The sequence below is a fragment of the Pelobates fuscus genome, chromosome 2 (assembly GCF_036172605.1).
Source record: "Pelobates fuscus isolate aPelFus1 chromosome 2, aPelFus1.pri, whole genome shotgun sequence".
Lineage (NCBI taxonomy): Eukaryota > Metazoa > Chordata > Amphibia > Anura > Pelobatidae > Pelobates > Pelobates fuscus.
In genome coordinates, this window is record NC_086318.1 from 284,003,831 (window position 1) to 284,030,829 (window position 26,999).

General features: G+C 41.8%; 1 protein-coding gene across 6 annotated transcripts in view; it reads right to left on the bottom strand.

Moving 5' to 3' along the window:
* Positions 1-26,999, bottom strand: part of ARID1B (AT-rich interaction domain 1B) — a 458,656-nt gene that overhangs the window by 305,477 nt on the left and 126,180 nt on the right. For all 6 annotated transcript variants that reach the window (XM_063443418.1, XM_063443420.1, XM_063443417.1 and 3 more), the window contains one exon: positions 26,216-26,329. In XM_063443418.1, coding sequence (XP_063299488.1) covers positions 26,216-26,329 — 114 coding nt within the window. The remainder of the gene's footprint in view (positions 1-26,215; positions 26,330-26,999) is intronic.

The window sequence follows — 26,999 nt, forward strand, 5'->3', positions numbered from 1 at the left end:
ATCAATGGGGTGTCACTAGTTGCGGGATGGCACAGGTTTGCACAGAATATCAGTCATTGGCTGAGAACGGTCAGCTGACTATCTCAATTAATTGAGACGTCCATGGCTTCCAGCTTCTGCAGCGTTTTTACTTTCTTCTGAAACACGCCACAGGACCACCAGGGATCATAGGAACGTGGCATGAACCCAGGTAAGGGGGCAAACCATTGCTAAACAGTTTGTCTCATTACCTGGGAAAAGGACAAATATGTCTGTTTAAAACACTGGAAGGTTGTGATTAACCTGTACACTGCTAGGTTGCAAAGCAGTAGTTAATATACAGGTAGAGGGCTCACAAAACAAAGCACATTGCCAAGCAGCTCTTGCTTTATTAATAATGTAGTTCAAGGGGGGCGGGCCTATATTCTAGGCTGAGCAGACGTGCCAAGACAGAGCTCCTGATAGAAATCGCTGTTTAAAGGGAATTAACCCCAAAAACTCACCACGTCCACATCCTGGAGGGCAACCAGCAAGAAGGGGACACCCGGGCGAACTCCTCGCTCCTCTCTCACCACGCGAGAACCAGAGATACTCTCCTGAGGCCTACTGAGCCGGGGAGAGACGACCGCTTTCCTTGCTCGTGATCTTGAACAGAGATCCCGCAGCTCCCCTGTCTCCTACCCCCATACCCCCTCCTTTGGACCGGTGGGGGGATATGCTGGTGTTCACTGGGCAACCCACTCGGACCGAGCTTTAAGCCTCGAACATCGCACAAGCAACGAAGCCCTTCCACGACGCACTCAAGATGGCGGCTGATGACTCAATTAATACTCACAGCCTGCTTCCAAGCCAAAGGCCCACACAAGGTGATACCACTGACTCCATGCAATGCTTGGAGGCAATATTTCTCCGCTTCTGGGAGAGACTCAGAGAGTGTGAACGGGCAACCTGGAACAAGCCACAAGACTCGCCACACAGAGGTGAGCAAGGTCGTGTGCAGCAGGGAACGAAAGGGTCACCCTCTGGCGTAGCACCCGTATACCCAACCGCCCTCGCTCTTCGTAGCCCACCCGTACAGAAGGCCACACGGGCTCGGACCCGAATGCATCACCCACACCTACATAGGCACCAGTGCCGTAAGCAGCAGAAGACCACCGGGCCCTCCGACTCTGCCATAAGTGGAGGAAACTCATACTCTGGCAGACACTGAGTTTGTGGCAACGAGATACAGACCTTTATACCAGCCTGGGGCTGGAGGGAGACCCTCACACACACCTATGCAGCAGCGGCCCTCCGCGGCCCATCAGCAGGCTCCAGCTGTTTCCCAGCAGAGGGAGTCGGTTGACAGACGATCGCATACATACTGTCCCACGTCTCCAGTGCTCTCTTCACCGTACTCAGGGTCATCTCACTCAGACATGTGGAAACATCTAATTCATGTGAACACTTCCTAGAGCTCCAGACCACAGTGCAAAGCAAGGTTTAACGTAGCCTGAAAGGTTTTCAGGTTTACGTTTTCTTCATACCCACACACGATGGACACACTCTTGTGCACTCATAGATTTACGCGTCTCAAATTTTAGAAGACTCGTCCACATAATCTAATATATCCTGCAGTCTAAAGTGTGTGATCTTGCTCAATATCTTAGGCTACCGATACCAACATGTTTTCCTATGTCTTCTGATGCCAGCATGTTTTCTTATGTTTCCTTATATTAACCCTTTCTTGACAACGACCATTCTAGAAAAAAGCTTAACTCTAGATGCAGACACAGATCAGGTTTAGCATCTCACAGATATTTTATTCTACTAGGCTTAATACACTCAGCAATCAGAACCCAGTGGTACTGACTAGTTAATAGAAGCATGGTATACCACAACCTGCATGCGCATGCTATGCTCTGTATTATTTACTGATTCAGTTTTTGGGGCTTGGATATCGGAAAGGTGATATTTGCCAGCAAACATATATTCTCGCCTCTACTCAGACATACTTAACATACGGTACTTCATGCCTTAACCTCTGTCACTATATCTATTTAATAAAAATGTGCATTTATTCTCAAATATCCCAACTGTACAGCATAATAAGATGCATGAGGAATGCAGTTGGTACCTCATGACTGTTTGTAACCCTCTTCTGCACTGCAAAAAAATAATAATGTAATTCAAACATATTTTAATACTCTTTTTAAAACTGCAGGGGAACTACTGTTCGAAGGCTGGAAAAACAGCTGGCAACAGTTGTATATTCCTATATTTTGTTAAAGAATGTAATTAGCATTTTTAAAAGTAGTGTTGAAGTTAAAAGAACCACTATAGGCACCCAGACCACTTCAGCTCAATGAAGTGGTCTGGGTGCCAGGTCCATCTAGGATTAACCCTACCTGCTGTAAACATAGCAGTTTCAGAGAAACTGCTATGTTTACATATGGGTTAATCCAGCCTCTAGTGGCTGTCTCATTGACAGCCGCTATAGGCGCTTCTCACTGTGATTTTCACAGTGAGAAGACGCCAGCGTCCACAGGAAAGCATTGAGAAAGCTTTCCTATGGACTGGCTGAATGCGCGCGTGCCTCTTGCCGCGCATGCGCATTCAGCCGATGACGTCGGAAGGAGGAGGAGAGTCCCCAGCACTGAGGGAGCCCGGCACTGGAGAAAGGTGAGTGTTTAACCCCCTTCAGCCCGACGGGAGTGGGACCCTGAGGGGTTTGTTTTCCTGGCAAGTTTGTTTTCCTGGCAATATAGTGGTCCTTTAAATTGTGTTAAGCTGGGGAAAAACAAACTATGCCCTTCACCAACTGCAGTAGAGTGAGTGGCTACAAATGGAAGTGGGGAAGCAAGACTGGGTATCTTCATCTTTTTGACCTCCCAGCAGAAATGTAATAAATTAAACACCCTATGCCAATTTGCATAAGAGGAAGGCATGGAATATATGTTTTAATTATTTTAAAATAAGGAATGGGGTACATGCCCAATAACACTGCTGCACCCCCACCAGTGGAGGTTAATCTAGAAAGTACTGCCATTACATTAATTTTGCCCTATTCTACACCCCATGGGATGGATGCAGGAGCAAGATGGCATTGCTTTGGCTTTTTTTTAATTCAACCCAACACACTTAAAGCGGCTTATTTTCTCTTTCCAATCCCCCAGCTTTTCGTTGGGTCCTCCTAGCTTCGCAGTGCTTGAGAGTGACCACAGGAGAGGTACCTTTTCTCAAGTCCTGCCAGTCCCTCAGAGTCTTTCTTCACGGTGTCACTATCTGTATGTATTGTAACTAAACATGCATTGACTGGTTTAATTCAAGAATGGTTACTTGCCTGTTGGCCTCCATATAAGCGATCATCTACATTAAGCATGATGACACATTCAGCAACTTATCATGGTACACTTGACACATTTGGCAAATTATCCACTCTGCACCTGACATAGCAATTTCCTGTATTAATTTGATCTTTAAAATTTATAATTATTTTTCTGGAAAGTACACTATAATTTTGCCCATTATTTTCTCCAATTGTATAAAAATAATATGGAACCTAAAAATTTCATATTTGTATGGTGATCCATACATTTGTTTCATAGGATAAATATAGCAAATGCATTTGTAAATGTCCCTGAACACAGACGAATACAGCAGATCAGGGAATCCCTCTAAATCCCACGATGGCTCGCACTTACCACCTCGCGAGAGAGCTGGCCATAATTACACAGGTTGGTCACAAAACGAGGACCACCTGTATAGATTTATAAAGCACAACAAAGTGATAAAATATTAGGGTCAATGCGAAATACATCCAGAGCCATTCTAGCCCTACTTAGCTTTCTTTTCCCTCCCTTCCCTCTCACAGGTGCATTGAACAAGGATTCTGGGGGTGAAGGGGGAGGGGGGGGTGAAGGGGCAGGGGGGGTGAAGGGGGAGGGGGGGTGGGGGGGTTTGTAGTGTCTCTGATACAGACTTTATCTGGATCTGAAAGTCACCTATGATGTATGTCGGAATTCTTTTCTGTTCCATGTTGCACATTGAACAAATAAATTAAGTACTTTAAAGGATCCACGTTGTTGGAATTATCATAGTTTCTGACAGTGTGGTCTATTTGGGAATTTTTATGGTGATTTAACATGGAACTATGTAACCAGCATTGGAAGCCTGAATGTGGATTGATAATGGATTGGATTAATCGGGCTTGTAGGTTATGCATAAAGAAGCTTTTTTTTTTTTAATGTTTTTTTTTCTTCTTTTCTTCTTTTCTAGAGAAAAGTGAGAAATATTGAAAGTGTAGGTGAAACCAATACGTGGTCTGCAAGCCTTCTAGAGAAATAATGACATGTTTTTTCTAATCAAATGTAATTAATATGATGAGAAGAACCTGATGGCAATATAGCGGTATAAGGAAAGCTATCATTTTTCACACAGTCAAGGAATCTATAAAAAATAGTCAATTTTTGGTCCATGAGAAAGGGCAATCAGAAAGAAGCAGTCGGTTCAAGTTCATGATCCTTGGATTTGTAAAGATTTATGATAAAGCATGCTTGAATGGAGAAATGATCAATGGTCTAAAGAACATAAGATATGGTATAGGACTGTAATGTGAAATAAAATATCAACCGCAAATGGTGGTAGGGTCTATTAATATGCCATTATAGCATGGATGGGTTTCTAGGACTTGTATGATAATGTAAAAAATATGTTAAAATAAATAAATAAATATAGGAGGGACCAGGGGCAGCCTTGCACACCTCTGGCCGTGGCAATGGATGGGGATACATATCCATTAGGGGAGATGTAGGGAATAACGAGAGATAATACATATATTTTTGTCTAACAATAGAAAAATAAAAGCTTGTAAACATATATTAAACTGTAGTGGTAAATAACATAACCTTAACAAAACCCTACAGTAAGCAATTCTCAGAAATATAAAGTGTGTGTGCATTAGGTGAACTCGAAGGCCATATTCCTTCATAGACTGTGAGGGAGGAAAACAAACCCAGAGCAGGAAACAAATGTACAATATGCATCTTGACAGTGAACTCCTATTTAGAAATTATTTTTCCATCTTGAACAGGAGAGAACCAAGTGCTCTTTATAATCACATAAATGGCTTAGCTTTCAGTAAGTGCTTTCTCTTAGATCAACAAAGAGCTGTCATGAGCAGAAAGTATTACTCAATGCTCCCTTCTATTTCTCTGTACCACAGGTGGGTTTTTTTTGTTTTTTTTAACCTTGCATTTACCAAGTGGTTATGGAGTCTTTCAAAGGCCAAATGTCTAGAATAACTCAATCAATTTGGATTTTATTTATTTCTAGGGCCTTTATTTAATTCCATGTCTCAGGATTTGCACATTTAAAAAGGCATGCCATGAATATTAACTTGTACTCATTGCATAGGTCCTCGCATTCACTTGATTATAACAATTAGAATAATTTGAAGATAGATGGAAATATAAATATTGTACAGCCATAAATCAGTCCTATCACTTAAAAGATTTATTCCTCACATCATTACCATTACAGCCTGCTGTACTAGTAAGGATACGAGGAGTACCCTGGCACCATTCCCCCGAAGAGGGGGCAAATCGCTTTGCATCAATTCTATATTCTGTATTTTTACATATTAATGTGGCAGCTAAAAATTTAGAAATCAAAAATTTGTATTACAATTTTACTTGGAATGAGCTTACTCTGCAATTGTCGATTCAGTGTGGAAACAAACACACACACGCGTCCTCTCAATGGCCACTTCTTTAGTCACAGATGCAACTCTGCATATACAATAGAGTATGTTCACAGAAAACAACTTTTTAAGAAGAATAAAGGACAGATGATAATGACTATACTCTTTCCACATGGGTCAGCTGAGAATACTAAACTGCAGGTGGGTAAATAATCACAATTAGATGCATAGGCTTGCTAAGCAAAACATTACCACTACAGCTAACTGTTATATTGCTAAAAGTCTATGGAGCTGCCACCTCTCCCCCCCCCCCCCCTCACCTGTTTTCCCTCAAACTGTTTACAAGTGGTTTGAAACCCCCCCCCCCCCCCCCCCCAAAAAAAAAATACAAGGCTATCCCTGGCATCCAGACACTGTCTCCTCTTCAGCTGACTTGATAATGTGGAATTTACACTAACGCATTATAAATATCAATTCGGGATTATTCTAGCTTTAGTGACCGAATAATCTAAATTTTATTAAAGACAGGAGGCGAATATTTGCTTATCTTTCTTTACTGTAACTCCCAGCAGCAAAGAAACAGTTAACAGTAAGTAAAACTTTAACCAATCAGAGTGCACAACAGAGTATGTCCAGCTATCAGGCTCCTCCCAGCTCCTCTTTCTTGATGCAGCCGTAGAATCAACCATGTAAATATAACAGGAGAACGATGAACAGTTCAAAGTGAAGTCAACCATGTAAACGATTTTGAAGAATGTAGGTAATTCCTTGGGAGGATAGTGAAGGGTTTTCACACTAGGAAAAAGAGAGAGAGGTCGTGAAAGTATGGTTTCTTGGGTAAGAGAAAATTACTTAAGTACTTTAAATGACATGTTTCCAACCAAAGAGTACACCAAATATTCTGACAAGTCTTCAGTTATGTTTAGTGACTGTGGGTATTATCTGTAAGTGTAGTTGTAAAGAGTAGTCTGGCCCCTTGATTACGTAAAATAATTGGTGTGTGAAGTAAAGGTGTTGTGTAATACCTACCTAGATGGGTTGGGCGCGTATTCCAGCGGGCGGGAAAATATTCGCCTCCTGTCTTTAATAAAATTTAGATTATTCGGTCACTAAAGCTAGAATAATCCCGAATTTTATGTCAAGACAGGAGGCTTCATATTTGCTGTTTTAAAGCGATGATAAGATGGAATTGGATACATGAGGGCATTGTCTGAAATAGAATGTTCTGAAAGTGGATTCTCTGGACCAATCTGCGGATGTGAGGATCTCCGTTAGGGAGCCTCCGGACGTAAATGCAGAAGAGGCAGCCGCGCCTCTCACTGAGTGAGCACCGAAACATGGGTCGATGCCTGCTAGGGACAGTAGCCACTTGATCCAACGAGCAATCGTGGGGCATGACACTGGTTTGTGAGGTCGAACATAGGACACCAGTAGGGGGCCTGTTTGTGGTCTAAGGTCAGTAGTGCGAAGGATGTAGTGTCGGACGCAGCTAGCTACGCAGAGCGTGGGTTTGTCGTGGAAGTAGGGGTAATTTACCGTAGATGAGTTAGTTTTGGTGCGCCGGGTAATGGAGAAGTGTACTCCCTCAGGGGTAAAATCAACGGCATGGACGTCAAATGCTCTGATGTCTGAAACTCTTCTAAAAGACACCAGACAGAGCAGCAGTGCCAATTTGGCCGACAGTTGTCGGAGAGAGAGCTCTTCATTAGAGGGCCAAGTCTCTAAGAAGGAGAGCACAATAGCAACATCCCAAAATTGATTGTATTTGGGAGCCGGGGGTCTCGCCAGTCGGATGCCCCGCAAGAGTCTACATATGGAGGGGTGTTTGCCAACCGCGGAGTTGTCAACGTGAGTATGAGCTGCCGAAATGGCGGAACGGAAAACATTAATTGACCGATAAGACTTACCCTGTTCGAAGAGTGATGCCAGAAAGTTCATGATGTTAATCAAAGAGGCTGAAAAGGGATCGACGTCCCTCTCCAAACACCAGCTATTCCAACGTTGCCACGCTGAGAGATAAGAGCGTCTTGTTCCTGGGGCCCAAGAGTCCCAGAGAAGTCCTCGAGCAGCAGTCGAAAGGCCAGAGACGTTCCAGGATCCCCTGAAATGGTCCAGGCCACCAACTGGAGGTGGCCTTGTAGTGCTAGTGGATGGAAGTTGCCTGAAGGGTCCCTGAGGAGGTTGTAGGAGACGGGTAGGAGTAGGGGGTAGTCCACTGACATCTCCAGTAGGTAGGGGAACCATGGTTGGGTTCGCCACAGTGGGGTCACCAGTGTTATCATGACGCCCTGTGTTCTGAGGTATTGTACCGTGCGTGGGATCATGGAGAACGGGGGAAAGGCATATGCCCCGGATTTTGGCCACGGTTGGAGGAAGGCATCCACTGCCAGGCAAGCTGGGTCTGGAAGCCAGCTGAAGAATGCGTCCGTCTGACGGTTCAGGCGAGATGCAAACAGGTCCAGGTTGAGTGGTCCTCTCAGAGCTTGTAGTTGAAGGAAAATTTGTGGATCTAGTTGCCAGTCGCTGGAATCCCTCCAGTGGCGGGAGAACCAGTCTGCCACAAGATTGTCGGAGCCTGGGAGGTATTCTGCACGAAGGGAGATGTTCCTGTTGAGGCAGAATTGGTACAATTCCTTTGTCAAATCCGATAGCATCTTTGATCGGGAGCCACCTAGGCGGTTCACGTATCGTACTGCTGAGACATTGTCCATCCTCAGGACAAGGCTGCAGTTGTAAGCTTCCTTGGCGAAACTGCGGATTGCGAAAGAACCAGCAATTAGCTCGAGGCAATTGATGTGTAGTGCCTGTTCTGATGGGGACCAGAGGCCTCCGGTAGAACGTTCCGAGCAAGTGGCACCCCATCCGAGGAGGCTGGCGTCTGACTCCAGAATGAAATCCGGTTGTCGGCCGAAGATAGCCCTTCCATTCCAGGCTTCCATATGTTGAAGCCACCAGTGGAGTTCCAATTGTACTTCGTCTGTGAGAAAAATCTGTTGTTCGTAAGATGTTGAACGACGTAAGTAGTGTGTTTTCAAACGTTGCATTGCCCGATAGTGAAGTGGGGCTGGAAATATTGCCTGGATTGAAGCGGAGAGTAGTCCTATTGTGCGGGCTAAATCCCTGAGTCGGAGATATGGTGAAACCAGCAGTCTCCGGATGTCCTTTTTTATGGTTTTGATTTTTGTGGTAGGGAGTTGGAGGACTGCCTGAATCGAATCTATCTGAAATCCCAGAAACTGGACTGTCTGAGACGGCGTTAGAGAAGATTTTTGAAGGTTGATGACAAAACCCAAATTCTGGAGGAGAGCCGAAGTCATATCTGTATGGAGACGTAGAGTCTCCTCGTCTTGAGCCATAAGGAGGATATCGTCCAAGTATATGATAGACCGAATCCCTTGTGAACGGAGTAGTGCCATCACCGGTTTCATTAGTTTGGTGAAACACCAAGGTGCGGAGCACAGTCCGAAGGGGAGACAGGTGAACTGCCATAGTGTTTTGCGCCAATGGAATTGGAGGAAGGTGCGGTGTTCTGGTGTGATTGGTACTGTGAGGTATGCATCCTTGAGGTCGAAGCGGGAGAACCAGTCTCCCTCGCAGAGGAGGTCCCGTAGTAGATGGATGCCCTCCATCTTGAAATGTCTGTATTTGATGAATTTGTTCAGTTCTCTTAAATTGATGACTGGTCGGAACTCGCCCGACTTTTTCTTGACCAGAAACATGTTGCTCACGAAACCTCGTGGGCTGGGTGCTTGTTCGATGGCACCCTTGGTGATAAGGTCGTCGAGCTCGACCTGAAGGGACATGTCGTCTATTTGAGACATTTTGAGGGGGGTAGGTAAAGCAACTTGAACTGGGTTCTCTGTGAACTCTAGGTGGAAGCCAGACACGGTCTGTAGGATCCACGGGTCTTGTGTGAGTCGAGACCACTGTTGGGAAAAATGGGTTAATCGACCTGCTATAGGTATATGAGAAAAATGAGAGTCCATTACCTGTAGGAGTGCGACCGCGGAGGGAAGCGGATCCACGTCCTCTAATAGAGCCACGAGATGGGAAGAAGGATCTGTGATGGAAACGGGTATTGCCCGAGTTCCAGTGTTCGGAAGGTCGAGGCCTGTAGCCCGTGAAGGCAGCTCTGCCAGCCGACCGGCCTCTGTAATGGCTGGCTCTCCCAGAAAAACGTTGGGTCCTAAACACCTTGCGTAAGGAGGATTGCGCTTTGGTAAGCGTTGTAAACACCGCAACGTGTTTGCTCAACTCCTTAATAAATTTGTCTCCAAAAAGCATGCCTTTTGCCTCAGGGCCAAGCTCTTTAGTGCCGAGTTCGGCGAGCTTTGAGTCAATTTTGTATAGGGCGGCTTTCCGCCTTTCGGTTGACATTGCTACGTTGGCATTGCCAAGTAGGCATAATGCCCTTTGTGCCCATTCACGCACCATGTGCGCATCTAAAGTGCCACCTGCCAAAGCCTCATCCGCAATGCTGAATATTTGGATAAGCGGTCCCGCTATATCCAATATCTTGTCTTGAGTTGCCTTCAGGCCTTGTTCCAAACCCTTACGGGGATCTTTCCCGGATTTGTATAGAAAGGTGACCAGCAAGGGGTCAAATTCTGGGGTAACAGCTACCTTGTCTGGGATAAAAGGTCGTGGGCATTCTGCTTTTAGTTTAGCTCTCACTTCCTTTTCCAAAGGTTTCCGTAGCCACATCCTGCAGAATTTAGCGATGTGGTCTGGGGGGGTCCACTCAGTCGACCGTGGGTGTTTGATGTACCTAGGGTCGAACAGGGGACGGCCAAGGGTATCTAGTAAGACCTCCTCCGAAATGGGGTTAGAGTCAGAGGGGGGTTCATTTAGTTCGTGAGAGGGAAAATCCTCGTCTGAATACCCTGCACAGTATTCGTCAATGACTTGAAGTTGCAGGTTGGAGGTGGAACCCTCTAATGGATCCCGGTTATAGTTGGGGTTATTATCTGGAATGGATAATTTAGGCGTCTTAGCCGGTGCTTTGCCTTTACCGGCGGTAGCACTATCGCCCTTCCAGGGGCGTTTGCGGGGGTTTTCCTCATGGTCTGAGCTTTTTGACTCTTCCGAGTCTGACAAATGCACAAAAGGAGCTCTAGAGGTAGATTTTGACTGATCGTGGATAGCTGCTAAGGCTTTTGGAATAGAGTCCGCAATGGCGTTATATAGCCAAGCTTTGAGCTCCGCAGGGACTGCGGGTTCAGGTAAATCGGACATAGTTGGTAAAGTGGGGTCACCACTAAGAAATGTATTTTTTTTTTTTTTTTTATATAATAAATAATTCAATAGGCGGTGGACTTGTTTTCGGTAAAGTAACGCAAAGCGTTGTATCAAGAGTGGTGTCAGTCACCAATTGAGCGTGGAGTCACCCACAAATAACATGCGGTATAGATTAATAAGGGGGTCACCCTTTTGGAGGCAAAAAATGGTTTATGAAGTAGAGGGGGTCACCCTCAGTAATTTTCAGGCAATATTAATATTCTTTTCAGAGGGGGTCACCCTCTATAATGAGGCAGACAAATATAGTATAGAGGGGGTCACCCTCTTGAGACAATATTATTTAGAATAGAGGGGGTCACCCTCTTATGCAAGGATTTTAGATTTTCAATGGCAATCTGAAAATAAAACAAAGTGAAGGCACTTTAATAAAAAGAAATGTAACAGCTAAGTGCTGTTTAATTCGGTGTATACATAACATGTATGTTTGTTTTAAATGCAACTTACCTGACAACCAGAAGGCGGCGCCGGAGAGCCGTTTGAACATCACCCTGTTGCAACTGACGTGATGGCCGGAGAGGAAGCGCGGGAAAAAGCCCGCGCAATGCAGAGGGAAGGAGATGGCCGCGGAAGGACGGACCCGTCGCTATGGTGACGGTAGGGGAAACAAATGCGGCAATACCGGCGGTGTTACCGCCCGAATATGGCAGCCAGCCAGAAGCTGCGATCAGGTTACCGACGTGGCTCCTGTCAGTAATCCGATGTGTTTCGGATGTGACAGGAGCTGCAGACGGCGGTAGTGTTTTAATTAAAGTGACAGTTTTGGCATTACATGTAAAGTACTATTGACTACTTACAAGGAATGAGCTATAAAGCAATATAATTTTAAATGGAAATAAATTAGACCATTGCTAATATATATATATTTAGAAATTGATTACATGCTGTTATTGGAATAGACTCACCTGGGAGGCTAGCAGCAAAGAAAGAGGAGCTGGGAGGAGCCTGATAGCTGGACATACTCTGTTGTGCACTCTGATTGGTTAAAGTTTTACTTACTGTTAACTGTTTCTTTGCTGCTGGGAGTTACAGTAAAGAAAGATAAGCAAATATGAAGCCTCCTGTCTTGACATAAAATTGTGGCTAACTTGGACTGCAGTGGCAGGTTGGTAGCTCTCTGCCTATTACTGCAATTTAAAAAAACAAAAGCATGAGCTTTTCTTGCCATAAGTTGCACCATCATTTTATTCTTCCACATACTTGACAATATGAATAAGGGCTTCTTTGTAATATTACGCAAGATAGATATAGGCACTTCTTCATGTCTTCTCCTTATATTGTCTTGCTCATGCGCATGCATGGAAACTGCTCTATGCAAGAACAAGCGTGAGAAACACAATGGTTGCCAGTAGAGGGCAGCCTTTTTTAAATACCTACTACTTTTATTTTTACAGCGGTTAAATAGTTTCTATTTTGCCTTAATTTAGAAGCAGCAAGAATAGAAAAAAGAATGTATATATACATGTGCATATAACTTTATTAAAAACCAGAGACAGGTCTGTTTTAAAGCAGTTTCATTATTTCACACTGGATGGCAATCCAACAGTTGAATGGTTGATAAAACTATTCTAGTACAAAGCAAGAAAAATAAAAAGATAACAAAATGATTCCAAGCAATCCATGTCTCATAATTTGAGTAAATTATATAGGTAGAAAATGTCCATCGAGCCAGACTAAGGCAAAAACAAATGCATGTATATTTTCAAACGCTGACTAGAGGATAGTTCTGTAATCAGAGTGAAAAAATAAGCCTCACGAAAGGCTGTGTTCAAGCACTAAATACCAATCTCCTGTCAGTGGAGGCCATTACCCACCCCGTCACCATGGCAACACTAACAGTGTGTCTGACTTCAAAGACAAAGATGTAATTTCAGACTAGCAGAAGCCAGAGGGAGTGGTTAACATATACTGCTCAGCAATGTCAGCTGATGATGAATTATGAAAATTCTCAAGGAAGGTTATGGAGTGGATTTTTATTACTTAGACATAACTAGGGGATCAATTAGGCATTAGTCAGTATGTAGGGTAGAGTACCAAAGAAACAATTTGACATACAAGCAAGAGTAAATTAATTTGATTCTTCATATTGTACGTTTGTTTGACCATGGTTCTCATCATCTTTTGTCCATGTAAATCGGTCTTGCTGAATTTGAATGTCTAACTCTTTATACAACGCTGCGGCATATGTTGGAGCTTTAGAAACAATACTAATTGTTATGCAAGTAAAGGATAAATCAAAAGGTTTGGGGTATTTTTTTCTAATTTTCATAAAGCATCTAGATAAAATCTGAAGTTGCTTTAATAGAGGAAAAAAATTGATAGATACATAGAAAAATAGATACATAGATCGATACATAGACAGATGTATACATACACACTGATCAGCCACAATTTTGAAACCACTGACAGGTGAAGTGAATAACATTGATTATATTGTTACAATGTCACCTGTAAAGGAGTATGACGCATTAGGCAGGAAGTGAACAGTCAGTTTTTGAATTTCATGTTCTTAGCAAGAAAAACGGGCAAGCAAAAGATCTGAGTGACTCTTACAAGGGCCATATAGTGTTGGCTAGACAACCGAGTCAGAGCATCTGTAAATGGCTAGTCTTGTGGGGTGTTCCCAGTATGCAATGGTAGGACCCACCAAAAGTGTGTGACCTTGTGTCCTATGTATAGCTCTGTTTATGAACAGATTTCCAGATAATGGTTTGTACTGGCCGCAAATATATTTGTATAATGTTATCATATCCCCTCTCAGGCGCCGTTTTTCCAAACTAAAGAGTTTTACATTTTTTAACCTTTCTTCATAACTAAAATGCTCCATTCCTTTTATCATTTTTTTTTTTTTAATTCTTTATTTTAGATGTGCATGTCAACATTTCAATAGCAGTGACAGGAGTTATGCATTGTACATAGTATAGAACTGGTTACTTAACTCGTCACATAGGTTTGCACACATTTTATAATTTTTAACAAGTTACAGTACAATATTGGTACGGGTTTTAGCGCGCGCTACCCTTCTGTTAGCTCTAGGTGTGGTAAGCGATGGTGTGTTACCCCATGGCTGTTTCGTGTCTCCTACGGTGTTGCGTGGTTGTATTTTGCTGTTGTGGTGTGTGTTCCGAGGGAGGCAGCTTTTGTCCGTGTGCACTTGTAGGAGCTAAGGGTCGCCGTGCTGTGTGAAAATTTTGGTAGTCTGAGGTTCTATTGCATGGTAGTGGGTGCCCTTAACCCAGGGGGCATGTGGGGGGGTGATTATAATGGAGTGTGTTACGTGTTGGCTGGTGAACCCGACCATGCTTTCTACAGCATGAGAACATGTATTAACATAACATTAATAAACAACATTTGTATAAACTTATGTGGCATCAGACTTAGAGAACATATCAGCGCCCTCTATCTATCTCTGAGTCCCAAGATGCTGTATCAGCTGTGGCTAGCTGAGTTTTGCGGTCTCTGTCAAGGCGCTGTGTTTGTGCTTCCGTGGGATTGAGGTGTAAACGAGCTCGTCGTGGCAGGGTTTCCCATCTGAGACGAGTTATTCGTGGCTCCAGGCTTGGGTAGGTTGGTGAGTCCCAGTGAAGTTAGTATTGCAGGGATTTCGGTCTCCGATGCGACTCTGTATGTGTTACCATTGTGGGTGAGCGTCACAACTCTGGGTGCCCCCCAGCGGTATTGTATTCCTGCACTTCTCAGGCGACTGTTTTCCGCCACTGCAGAGTTGCCCTTGTCAGGTCTTGGAAAAAAAGAAGTTGTGCGTTCTCGAACGCCAGGGGCGTCTTGCCTTTCACAGCCGACATTATAGTAATCCTGTCCTGTGTCGTGGCGCAGCATAGGATGATGTCTCGTGCTTCCGTGGGTGGTGAGTTGGGCCCAGCTGGTAGCCGGTAGGAGCTCTCCAGAGTGATTTTACGGCTTGCTGTTGGTGTTAGGATTGTGGCCAGGAGCCTCCTGAGGAAGTGAGGCAATTCGGTCTGTGTGATTGTCGTGGGCACTCCACGGAGCTTTATGTGGTTGCGGCGCAGGCGATCTCCTTGGTTTGAGACTTGCACCGCTAGCGCCTGGTGGGCTGCTTGCAGTGTGTACACTGCTTCTTTAAGCTGGGTTATTTCGTTGTTGGTTGTTGCTACTTTCTCCTCCACTGCGCTTATTTGGTCTGTGTTTTGGCGCACCTCTGCTTTTATGGTGCCTATGTCTTTGGCTATCAGTTCTTGGAGCTCGTGCATCCAGTGTTGGAGGTCTTGTTTAGTAGCCAAGTTATGTTCCCCTATATCCTTGAGGGTTGGTAGCTCAGTACTGTGCAAAGCCGAAGCTTGGGCTGGCTGGGCAGGCCGCGTTAGTGTGGAGGAGGCTTCCTCCGCGGCCATCTTGGTTTGTGTCTGGCGTTGCAGCATTTCCCCGATAACGGGTTGTTCTGCCAGTGAGTGCTGCTGGCCTTTCTGTGTGCGGCGTTTCATTGTCGCAGGGGTGTGTGCGGGTACAGCAGAGCTCACCTCTCCGTCTCCTGGTTCGTTGTATCCCCGGTAGCCTTCGAGGTAAGTCTCCAGGGAGCGGAGGGTCGGTTGATAGTAGGCCTTGGTTTGGCACTTGGCCTTCCCGGTCTTTGGGGGCTGAAAGAAGGGCATCCGCCCGTTCCCCTCTGTACCCCGAGTCAGTTAGCGATCGTGGTGGTATCTTGTAGCAGGTTAGTGGGTAGTTTTTGGCCGTTAACGCTCGTTACAGGCGGGAGCTGACAGAGATGGCGTCTGGTCGGGTCTCCTTTTATCAATTTTGTAGCTCGTCTCTGCACTTTTTCTAGTGCCATGATATCTTTCTTTAGAACAGGTGCCCAAAATTGCACAGCATATTCAAGGTGTTGCCATGGCCTCCAGATTTTGCAGATCTCTAATCGATTGAGCAGCTGTGGGATGTGCTGCAACAACAAGTCTGATCCACGGAGGCCCCACCTCCTAGAGGCATCAGAGCTGTTTTGGCAGGAAGAAGAAGAGAGAGAGAGAGAGTGCGAGTGTGTGTGTATGTTTGTGTGTTTTAACAATTGCGCTCCCATGCATCATTCTTTGCAGTTTCAGAGAATGAGTTCCAAAATCTTGCAGGCTCTTGGTTGTTGAGATTACATTCTAGGTACCTATCCAAGAATGATTTAGCTTTTTAACTAACCATCTGACAAGTTTCATTTTAAGTTGCTTGCAACTCATCACCTTCACATCTGGGTAGAAAAATAGGTCTTCTCTAGATGCTGTAAGTCAGAGCTGCAGTCATGACCTTGTTTTAGAACTTGCAATGAACTAATGACTTCCTATAGTGGAAGACTGAAAAAAATAAACAAAGGAAAACTGTCTCACTGAAATTAAAAAACTATTTTAGGAAGAAAGAGAAATTAGCAAGGCCTAATTACTATTATGAAATAATTGAGGAACAAAAAAGCAGGAGATTCCAGCTCTCCTAGGTGCTGAGAAGAAGTGCGGCGCAGCGTCTGGCAAAGCCCGGGTTAGAAGTCAAATCATTCTTAAATGGTTTGATTACTTACTTTGGAGGGGGAGGAGGGGTGCCAGGGCACTCCTGGCACAATAACCACTACATAATGCTGCACTGGTTATTGGTTATTTTGCAGGCTGGCAAGGATTAGTAGTGAAACTTGTGTTTTGTTTTTTTCAAACAATTTGACAACTTCCTGGACGCCACCAGCAACTGGTTTCAGCCTACAAGAGAGCCAGAACCTTTTCCATGAAAATACTGTTAGCTGCCCTGAACTAATCCATGCAGTGACAGGTTCTCATTGCAGAGAGCTTCTTGTTCTCATGGAGGCTGAGACCATTGCCTGGGGTACTCTATGTAAGTACACTGTAGTGAGATTGGTGCTTGAAGTGCTTCTTTACCATCTTAAATAAGTGTCTTGCTGGTATTATTGTTTTATTGTTTCCAGAGTTAAATCAGAGCTGCAATTTTAATCACGAGCATCTAACAATGTATTTTTATTTTTTATTTTATTTTTTTTTAAACAATAACCCCGTGCTAAAACTTATTATCCTAGCACAGAGGCACTATCACATGCAATAAGACAAAAGGCAAGTTCAATAAATGAAATGTTATTCACTCTAAATTTTCTTGTAGTATGCTCCCATGCATCACTCTTTGCCGTTTCAGAGAATGGGTTATAACACATTGCAGGCACTTGATTGTTTTAAGAGATTACATTCTAGGTACCTATCTATGAGGTTTTTGTTTTTCTTCTAACCATGTGACAAGTTCCATTGTGAGTTGCTTGCAACTCATCACCTTCACATCTGAGAAGAAAAATAGGTCGTCTGTTAATGCTGTGAGCCTGAGCTGCAGTCATGACCTTCTTTTAGAACTTGCAATGAACTAATGACTTCCTAAAGTAGAAGACTGAAAAAAATAAAGGAAAACTGGCTCACAGAAATTAAAAAATATTTTTAAGAAGGAAGAGACATTAGCAACAGACCGAATTACTATTATGAAACGATATAACAATAATTTAGGAACAAACACGTTGTTTCTAGCTACCTGTGATAACATCACACAATAACCAGTCATATTCAAATGTCATTTTTTTTTAGTGTTTAAATATTTTGATGCTTAGGATGGATTACATTACCCTCATTGTGACATAGTCAGTGCTTGTCTTTCACCAACATGCCTAGCTGTCAAAAGTATGCATAAATCAGATTATTATTATTTTTTTTTTTTTCTAAATATGAGGAAGAAACACGAGCAGCACTCATTGCCCTTTCTATTTCACCCGAGTGTGAATAAATACATGAGGGACTGAATGAAAATGGAATGCTGATATTTGCCTATTTTATCATTTCTCTCAGTTTACAAAAAAAGCAAAAACGACAATAAATAAATAAAAAAACTTGCACTTTAGTTTCTTCATAAAAGCTACCACTATTTTAATTTCTAAGAAACTTCAGGTGACTTACCAATAACGAAGTATGGAACAAAAATGTATTTGGAACTAGAACAATGCATCTTATTTATGCAGACTGATCTCTAAACACGTGTAGTGCAATTTAAAGACACATTACTGTAAGTATTATTCCTGTGGAGTTTGTTATACACTCAGACACACCAATAATATTGTAGTTGGACATTAGGATAGAAAAGAGGGAAAGAGGGATTTGTGCCCAAAATAAGGACTGCCATCTTAAATAAGTGCATTGTTGTTATTATTATTATATTGTTTCCAGAGTTAAATCAATGCATTTTTTTAAACCAATTACCCCCAACTAAAATTTCTCATCTTAGCACAGAGGCAAGTTCAATAAAATGTTATTCACTCTAATTCTCTTGTAGTATGTGAGCAACATGACCAACATTGAGAATTATCGCAAAACAAAATTACATTGATGCATTTCTATATGCCTGTCCGAAATCGCAAATGTTCTTTCCACTTGTATATGTCATAAAATAAATAAAACTGTTAAAAATATTCTATTTTTAAGCTGCCTGTTTTATACCCCGTGGATTTACACCATACTTCCAGCTATGGCACACCTTTTTATCTCATCAAAATTGCATGACAAAGTTAACATAATGTAATCGCAGCAGTAGATATCGGAAGGCTTCTGTGTAATGTAAGAGAGGGTAAAGCATAACTTTAGAGGGTTTAATAGCTCCTTTGTTTCCTCTAGGTCCCATGAGAATTAGTTCATTTAACCATGTTATGAAAATATTCCAGGTATATCATAGGTCTTCCTTTTAAATGGAGATATATGAGACATTGGTTTCTTTTTCACAGGACAAAAAAAAAAGAAAAAAGAAAGAAGAAAGAAAGAAAACAACCCCAGTTTCATGGGTCTTCACAACTCCCTCAACTTATTAAGAGTATACGGGTTTTGTAATAAGATACACCAATATAGGTTATTTGTGTGATTATAATCTTTACTTTTCCAAAATGGAGATATGTTTACAATTATATACCGTATTTACTCAAATCTAATGCACCATCGCATTTAATGCGCATTTAAATTTTGTCAAAAAAGTTGATATATGCCACCATATTTTGTAAACCATGACAATGGTCAAAATAAGAGTGTGTGAGGGGGGAAAGGGGGAGGGGGAGAAGTGACAAGGGTCTTATACAAATGAGTGAGAAAAAAAAGACAGCAAACCTAAAGTACAGATAACAATAAGCCAATCTTCAATCTTCTGTGGCTGCCAAAAGGATTCCTGGATTCCAAAACTTTCAAATGCAATTATGACAATACAATCTAGTTTTTTTTTTTTTTCCTAGCATCCATGATTAATTCCTTAAAGAGACACTGTAGGCAACAAGACCACTTCAGCTAGTTGAAGTAGTCTGGGTGCTGTGACCATTTGCACTTAGTGCTGCAATGTAAAGCTCTAAATCTGCCCTCTGTGGCTGTCTAACAGACAGCCACTAGAGGGCTTCCAGATCCCAAACAGACTTTTGGGGCGTTATCTGACGCTGGACGTCCTCACGGATCTCCAGCGTCAGATTTTCCCCATAGGAAAGCACTGAATAATGGTTTCCTATGGGGAGGTCTAATGCGTGCGCGGTCATTGCCGTGCATGTGCATTAGGTCTCCCCCGTCGGCTGACGTCGGCAGGGGGGGCGAGGGGGCAACATGACCCAGCACCGATGGACATCAGCGCTGGATTCAGGTAAGTGGCTGAAGGGGTTTTAACCCCTTCTGCCTCGCAGGAGGAGAGCACTCCAGAAGCCTATAGTGCCAGGAAAACGGGTTTGTTTTCCTAGCACTATAGGATCCCTTTAACATTGTAGGAAATTATTTAACTATTAAAAAGAGAATGTGGAACACTTGTCAGTTAAAGAACATCTTGTGTTTGAACATGGTCATTAAAAATGCAATATTTTTATTACCTTACTGCGCATTTATGGTTTCTCCATCTCAGATACTACAGTCATGCAAGATGAGATTTTAGGGTTGATAGCTTTAGATTGTAAGCTCACGGGCAGGGTCCCCTACCTTTTGTATTGGTCTGTTTACAGTTTATTGTCTTTTTCCCAATTGTACAGCGCTAAGAAATATGGTGGCACTTTATAAATGCCACTAATAAAAAAAAATAAAAAAAAACGTATTTAAAAGGAAATAACCTTTTTTGAAACAAACAGCTTTGTAGAAGCGTATTAAAGCAACGTTTAAAGCGGCACTGTCACTTTCCCTGCAAAATGACACTTCTAGACCCTGGGAGGAGCCACTGCCATCTAGAAGTGTCAATCTCCAAGCCATAGATAGCTTTATCTATGGAGGATCCCATGGGATCCTCCATAGACTTCAATGCTCTTAGAACCAGCTGGAAGAAAATGGCATTTCCCGCGAGGGACAGGTTCAGGTAATTAAATCTCACCTTTTGCTGCCACCAGCCACCAGACCACCTGTTGCAATGTCACCGCTGAGGCTATTTACAAATTATGCAAAGTACCCAGACGGGGACAGTGCCGCTTTAAGGAAATTGTAGCCCCTCAGGTAGAAACATTATAATGGAGAAAAATAAGTACGTTATCTCCTCCCGTAACATTACCTCCTCCTGACAGTCACCAGAGGAAGGGAAGACTTAATACTGCAATTTAAACACGGCAGCTTCTCAAAAACTGTACATTACAGGGTTAAAAGAATAGGACCATTGCACTCAGACCACCTCACTTGGTGACTTTAGTGGTCCGTTATAGAAGAATAGGGCATTGAGAATATTTAAAGTTTTTTGGAGAACCTCTAAAGTTCCTGCCTATATTGATGACAACTGACTCTCCCCAGCTTCAGTGCATCTTTTACAACTCTTCATACATTTGACTGATTTGAGTACATATGTCACAGAAACAAATTTATTTTGATAAATTGAGTACAATGTCACTCAACTTGATTCAGATTCATTCCGGCATACTAGGATCCTGCTGATGGTGGACTCACACATTAGGGCAAAATTATAACTCCTTACCTCAATCTCTCAAGTGGAACCTAGATAAATAAGTTTCTTTCCTGGATGGGACACATTCACAGAATCAAGGTGAATGTGTTATCCAGAATCCTGTTTTTTAGATATGACTGAAAGGGATCTCTATGGCCTACAAACAGCAATAATTTTGTGTGTAATAATAATAAAGATAGAATAGCTGTAGTATCCTATATCAGCTTTGGCCGAGGCCTCCGAAATGTGCTTATTTTACTTATAATGCTTAGGTGTAGGCATGCTCCTTAGTGTGAGAGATGATGGGTAGAAATTAAAGAGATAATCACTAGCTTGGGTCTCCCTCAATTCTACATGAGGCTTGATAAAACTCAGAGTCTCACTCTCGGAACAACATATCCAGTCATCCTGAATGCACTAAAGATTTGGGACAAATTTAAGGTTTAATACTCCCTTGCCTTTTCTCCTCCCATCTGTCTTTTATTAAGAAACAGACCTATCCCATGTATCAGAGTCAAAGAATTTGAATATATTGAAGACAACAGTGTTCAAAGGTATATTCATTAGTGAAAGATCACATAGGTGTTTCAGGAGGTTGTCACAGGTAGGCAGCTATCACGATTTGCATCACACTTCAATGGAAAATGTACAAGCTCAAACCTCGATGGTACACAACTTTAACAAAGTGTCTAGAATGGGCAACACATACTTATCTGTAATAGAGGTTATCTGGTCCTCCTCAGACATCACAATGGGGGGAACTTAATGCGCATGAGCAGCGAGCCCCTCCTGCGCATTAGACCTTCCACATAAGAAATCAATGGTTTCCTATGAAGCTGCTGAATGTTCTCATGCTAGGCATGAGAGCCACCAGGATGCCCCTCTACTATTTATTTTCTTCATAATGATTTAAAAAAGATATCAAATGATACTATCATTGTTTTGTATCTTTTATATCTGTAAAAAAACAAACAAACATTTACACTGATGTAGAAAATGTAAAATAAGAGTATGTAGCATTGGCATGTAAAACAGACCTATAGCATTACAGCCAGTACAGAAACAAACAAAAACACAGAGTATTGCACAAGGTAACAAAGGAGAAGGACAGAAAGGACACATTTTTTTCATGATTTCCTGGTCTTGAACGTCTGCATCCTTGTTCTTAACAGCCAAGCATTGCATTCAAGAAAGATTAGTCACCTCATTCTGGCTTTTAGCGTTTCCCTTTTATTTTAGACTTAAACAAAGTTCAGTGGGGCATCAAGCGGCTCGGCTTTAAATTACAGTTTGTGCTCTAAAACAGAATGCATACGCCACATGTCCGCAAAACTGGAGGGAGGGAGCTTTGTGTGTTCAAAATTGAAGGCTTGGTGAGATATTCTTTCAGAAAGTAACCATTTTTAGAAAAAATTTCTTGGCCCAAACAAAAAGAAGAAAGCATAATTCAGCTAGTTTACAGCACAGCAGGATAACATGGAAGAACCCACCAGTCGGTAACCATTTAAATAAACAAAGAATATAAGAAAACTGGATTTTACTTGTTAATTAGTTGTTGATAAAAGTAATAGCTGGCTAGTTGTTCCTTATATTACAAGAATATCTGCATCGAGAGAGAGAGAGAGAGAGATAAGACCCTTATTTCTTTTACATATTTTCCATAGAATTTTCTTCAAAGTGAGCTCAAATGCCCAAAACCTGCTCCCATCTAAGATTCCTACAATTAGCTCAGCAAACAAGGGCATATGTTGCTGCCATAATCAAAGGTTCACTCTAAGCTACATAAAAACGTTTCATTATTACAAAGCTTATAGTGCCAATCTGTCATGTGACACATCACATGATCTCCCCTCAGCTGTTCCTCTCACCCAACACTAAGTAAGTCACTTGAGGCCAAATGTACTTTGAGTGCATTATTAACTACTCATCTTGCGGGACAGAGATGCATTGGATGAAATCTTCCCCACAGACTAGTATGAGAGGTGAGGTATGGGTCTATCTGACACTTTATCTTTAAGCTATGACATTTTAGAATCTTGAATATAAAATAAATAATTGTATACCTTTGCTTTATTGAACAGCACTGACAGACCATTACTTCACAGTATTGTGTCCCACTGTGCAGACATTTTTATTACATGGTATGATGTTACTGCAATGCAGTGCTTCAAAACATGATTTGCCGTGTGTATGTCTTGAGGTCATCCATGGGATTATTCGGGGTGTTTATTCACATACAGTAATAATGGGAAATAGTGCACACATCACCCCCATGCAGTCTGTGGTTCATAATCCTGGACAGAACTGGTGCATACCTGCCACAAACTGTCTTGATATTAGTGGGAAGTAAACTTCCAAGCAATAGCTGACTATGACAGTGCTGCCCTAGAACAGTGGGAGTTCGTGGCATCTAAGGCATGTCTGCTGCCCTTACAGGAAAGTCTACCCCTTAACCCCTAAACTACACAAATACTCAAAATGGACCCCTACACTACAGAAACACTATCAGTAAACATTAACCCCTACAGTACAACACTATTCAGTAACCTAAAGTATTCTAACACTAACCATAACCCTCTACACTACCTTAAACACTTACACAAAGACTAACCCTAATCTAATATCATAAAATATATATTACCGTCAAACATTTATTAGGGTCACACACAAATACACACACACCACAGCTAGCCATCCACAGCTCTATCAACAGGATAACAACCTACAGTTTGTTTTCTGCTTTTTATTTAAAATATTACGAGCTTGTGTGCACTTGTACATTAAGCCGTTTTTCAGCTAAACTCACCTTCCTCTGGAAGCTATTTTTAATGACCTTTCTACCAGACAGAAACCACATGCTGAGATTACATACTATTTATAGGAGCATGCTTTTGCTGGTTTCCAGTGAATGCGCTGTAGGAGAATAAGGTTAATGGCTCCCATTCAAGTTATTAGTGCTTTTTATTTATATTTGTTTCTCATCATCCACACATTGATTTATATGGTAAGTGTTTAACAATACAAAAACAAACAGCAGCACCCGTGGAAATGCAGTGACAAATGGAGGAACTGGGATCAAGAAGAACAAAAAACATAAAGATGACATTTAAATGTTACATTTTTTTTCAGGGCTATTTAATGAATGACTAAATTAATATTTTGCTCACAGGAGAGAACAAGAAATCTGTACAAAGCTTTGTAAAATATAGGCAGCATTTGGCAAAGGTATTTATATTGCAATGTGGACTTTTTTGTTACATAAATACTCTGTGCACATATGATAGCTAAACACATACACACAAACTTGAACATTCACACCAGCACTAGGCATGTCTGAAGTCAGAAAAGACGGACTAATTTTATGATCACTATTTCTTAGGCCAATAGGATTTTCAATTACATTATTTAGCCTATTACAAAAGGCTCTTTTGAATGCATTATCATTAGGCGTTTGGAGGCCTAACTTTTGAGTCATCTAACATATTATTACACACACGTACATACTGTAATGCAGCGAGAGAAATATCCAACAAGGCACTTTGGCAATACCAAGTACAACAGGGCACTTTGACAATTCCACATCCTACCCATTGTGTGGACAGCTAGCAAATAAATGTGAAAACACAAACTGTGTGTGCTCTCCCCCCCCTCCCCCAATTGACGCTTATAGAAATTACAATCTCAAATCCAATATTTATCAACATGTTAATGACTGCCAATGAGCTATTAATGAAGTGACAGCCTTTACAGCCCCATCATTTTAAAGGGTCACTATAGTCACGCAGGCCACTTCAGCTCAATGAAATGGTCTGGGTGGCAGGTCCCCGAGGTTTTAACCCTTCAGATGTAAACATAGCAGTTTCAGAGAAACTGCTATGTTTACATTGCAGGGTTAATCAAGCCTCTAGTGGCTGTCTTCCTGACATCCACTAGAGGCGCTTCTGCAAACGTCCATAGCAAAGCATTGAGAAATGCCACTCGGGAGCTGATGTCGGCGGGTGAAGAGAGGTCACCAGCGCTGGATTAAGGTAAGTGGCTGAAGGGGTTTTAACCCCTTCAGCGCCAAGGGAGTGGGGCCCTAAGGATGCTATAGTGTCAGGAAAACGAGCCTGTTTTCCTGACACTAGAGTGATCCGTTAATGCTTTTCAATATCACCATAGTAGCCCTAACAACTTTAATGGGTTAATAAACTAATGAAGCCACTGAAAACAAATACTGTTAGTGTACAACATTTACCACAAACATCTCCTCTCATCTGATGACGTGTACAAGCAACGTTAATTAACAATTCCTATAGCTAGCAAAATATACATTTAGACAATCATTAAAAAGGTCATTTAAAAGGGCATGGTCCCTGTTACCTCCTCACCTGTAAAATGAGTATTTCATAAAGAAAAAAAATCTTTATGAAATACTCATATTCACGGTGTTCCCACCCAATCAAAACAAATACTGAGACTACATTGTCTCAGTACAATTCCTATGCACGACACATCTAGTCACTGGGCGACGCTACCGCCATGTAAAAGTGTCAATCCCCTAGCTGTCACCAGTGGCAGCTGCACGGAAATGGAAGATTGTTCGAAATAACCCTCAACGCTGTACTCTTGTGTGTGCAGAAGAAGATGGAGGCACCCATGAGGGACAGTTTTCAGCTAAGTTACACTCACCATTCCACCACCAACCCCCCATCCCCTTCAACGGCGATGTTACCATTGGTGGTCTTTGCAAATTATGTGAGTGACAGAACCGCAGTGGAAAAACCTATTGTCCTTGACATCACGAGATTAAACAATAAATAAATCAAGGATTCGAGCAATTTTAATAAAATAAAATAACACTACCTACAACACTACCATCAGAATAAAAAGAGGTTAGTAGAGTTTGGATTATGAACGGTTTGACAACTGCTGTGCGATATTGACAAAAAAAAATTAGACCACATTTGTGTAGGCTTTAGTTCGCTAAATGAGTGCAAGAGTACACTTTATGCAAAACCACAACACTACATTAAAAACCTGTACACCACCATTCAAGAAGTTCAGCGTAAAGTAAGCACTGTTGTTAGGACTATGGCCACAAGTAGTTAATTGTATGATTTAATCACCAGGTAACATATAAAGTTTATCATCTTACAAATACATGACTCACGTATTGGACTTCGAAAAGATTTTATGCATTTCCATAACAGCAGTACAAACCCCTGTATTCTTAAACTGAATGTGTTATACTAAAATAACACACATTGAAAATTGTATATGTTACATATAAGAAAATCAAACTTAAATCTTATGCTGGACAGCCATAAAGACAAAATAAGCTGAAGAAACAACAAATCTTACTGGTAAGCTTGATGGTCTTTCTTGTTGTATTATGTTAATTTCTTCATGGTTGGATTTCCCTGTAGTCAGAGTAGGAGGCTGAGATCTGTTTCCATATCCTTCTTGAGACAGATCCTGTTTATAAGAAAGATCACATTTTATTTTACTCGTTTCAGAGTCTGACATGCATATAAACTGGCAGAGGTTGCAACTGGACATACGTATAAAATGTTCCAACATTTTGTAAAATGGAGCAAATGTGTAATACATTACATTTATTTTAATACATGGGCACCTGTGGGCACCTTCATTATCAAACCAAGTCCTACAAAAATTATATAAATTCACAGGTTCTCATTCAATGTTAAAATGATAATGCAGAAGTACGAATATCCACTTTATCAGGTAAACTCAAACTATAAAGACTGCTTCACACAGGAAGATATAGTGTCAAACTGTTTGACGATAAACAGTATAGCAGGTTACCTTCACATAACTAGCACCATAACCACTATAGTATGCTGTAGTGATAAAGATACTTAAGAGTGTCCTTAAGCAAAGTTTTCAAAGCATGGTGGTTAATCTGAAGCTCCCAAATGAACAGTTACGTTGTTGAGCTTTTCAATGTTATTTATGGATGTGGTTGGTAGCTAAATCTATCTCTGTAAATTTTGGTAGTCAGGATGACTTATCTATGAAGGTGGCTAATCAAATCTGTTTTTGTTGGCTAAACATTACATCCTCTTTATTGTACTAGTAAGCAAATAAAAATATACATGATTCTTAAACAAGTTCAGGAACTATT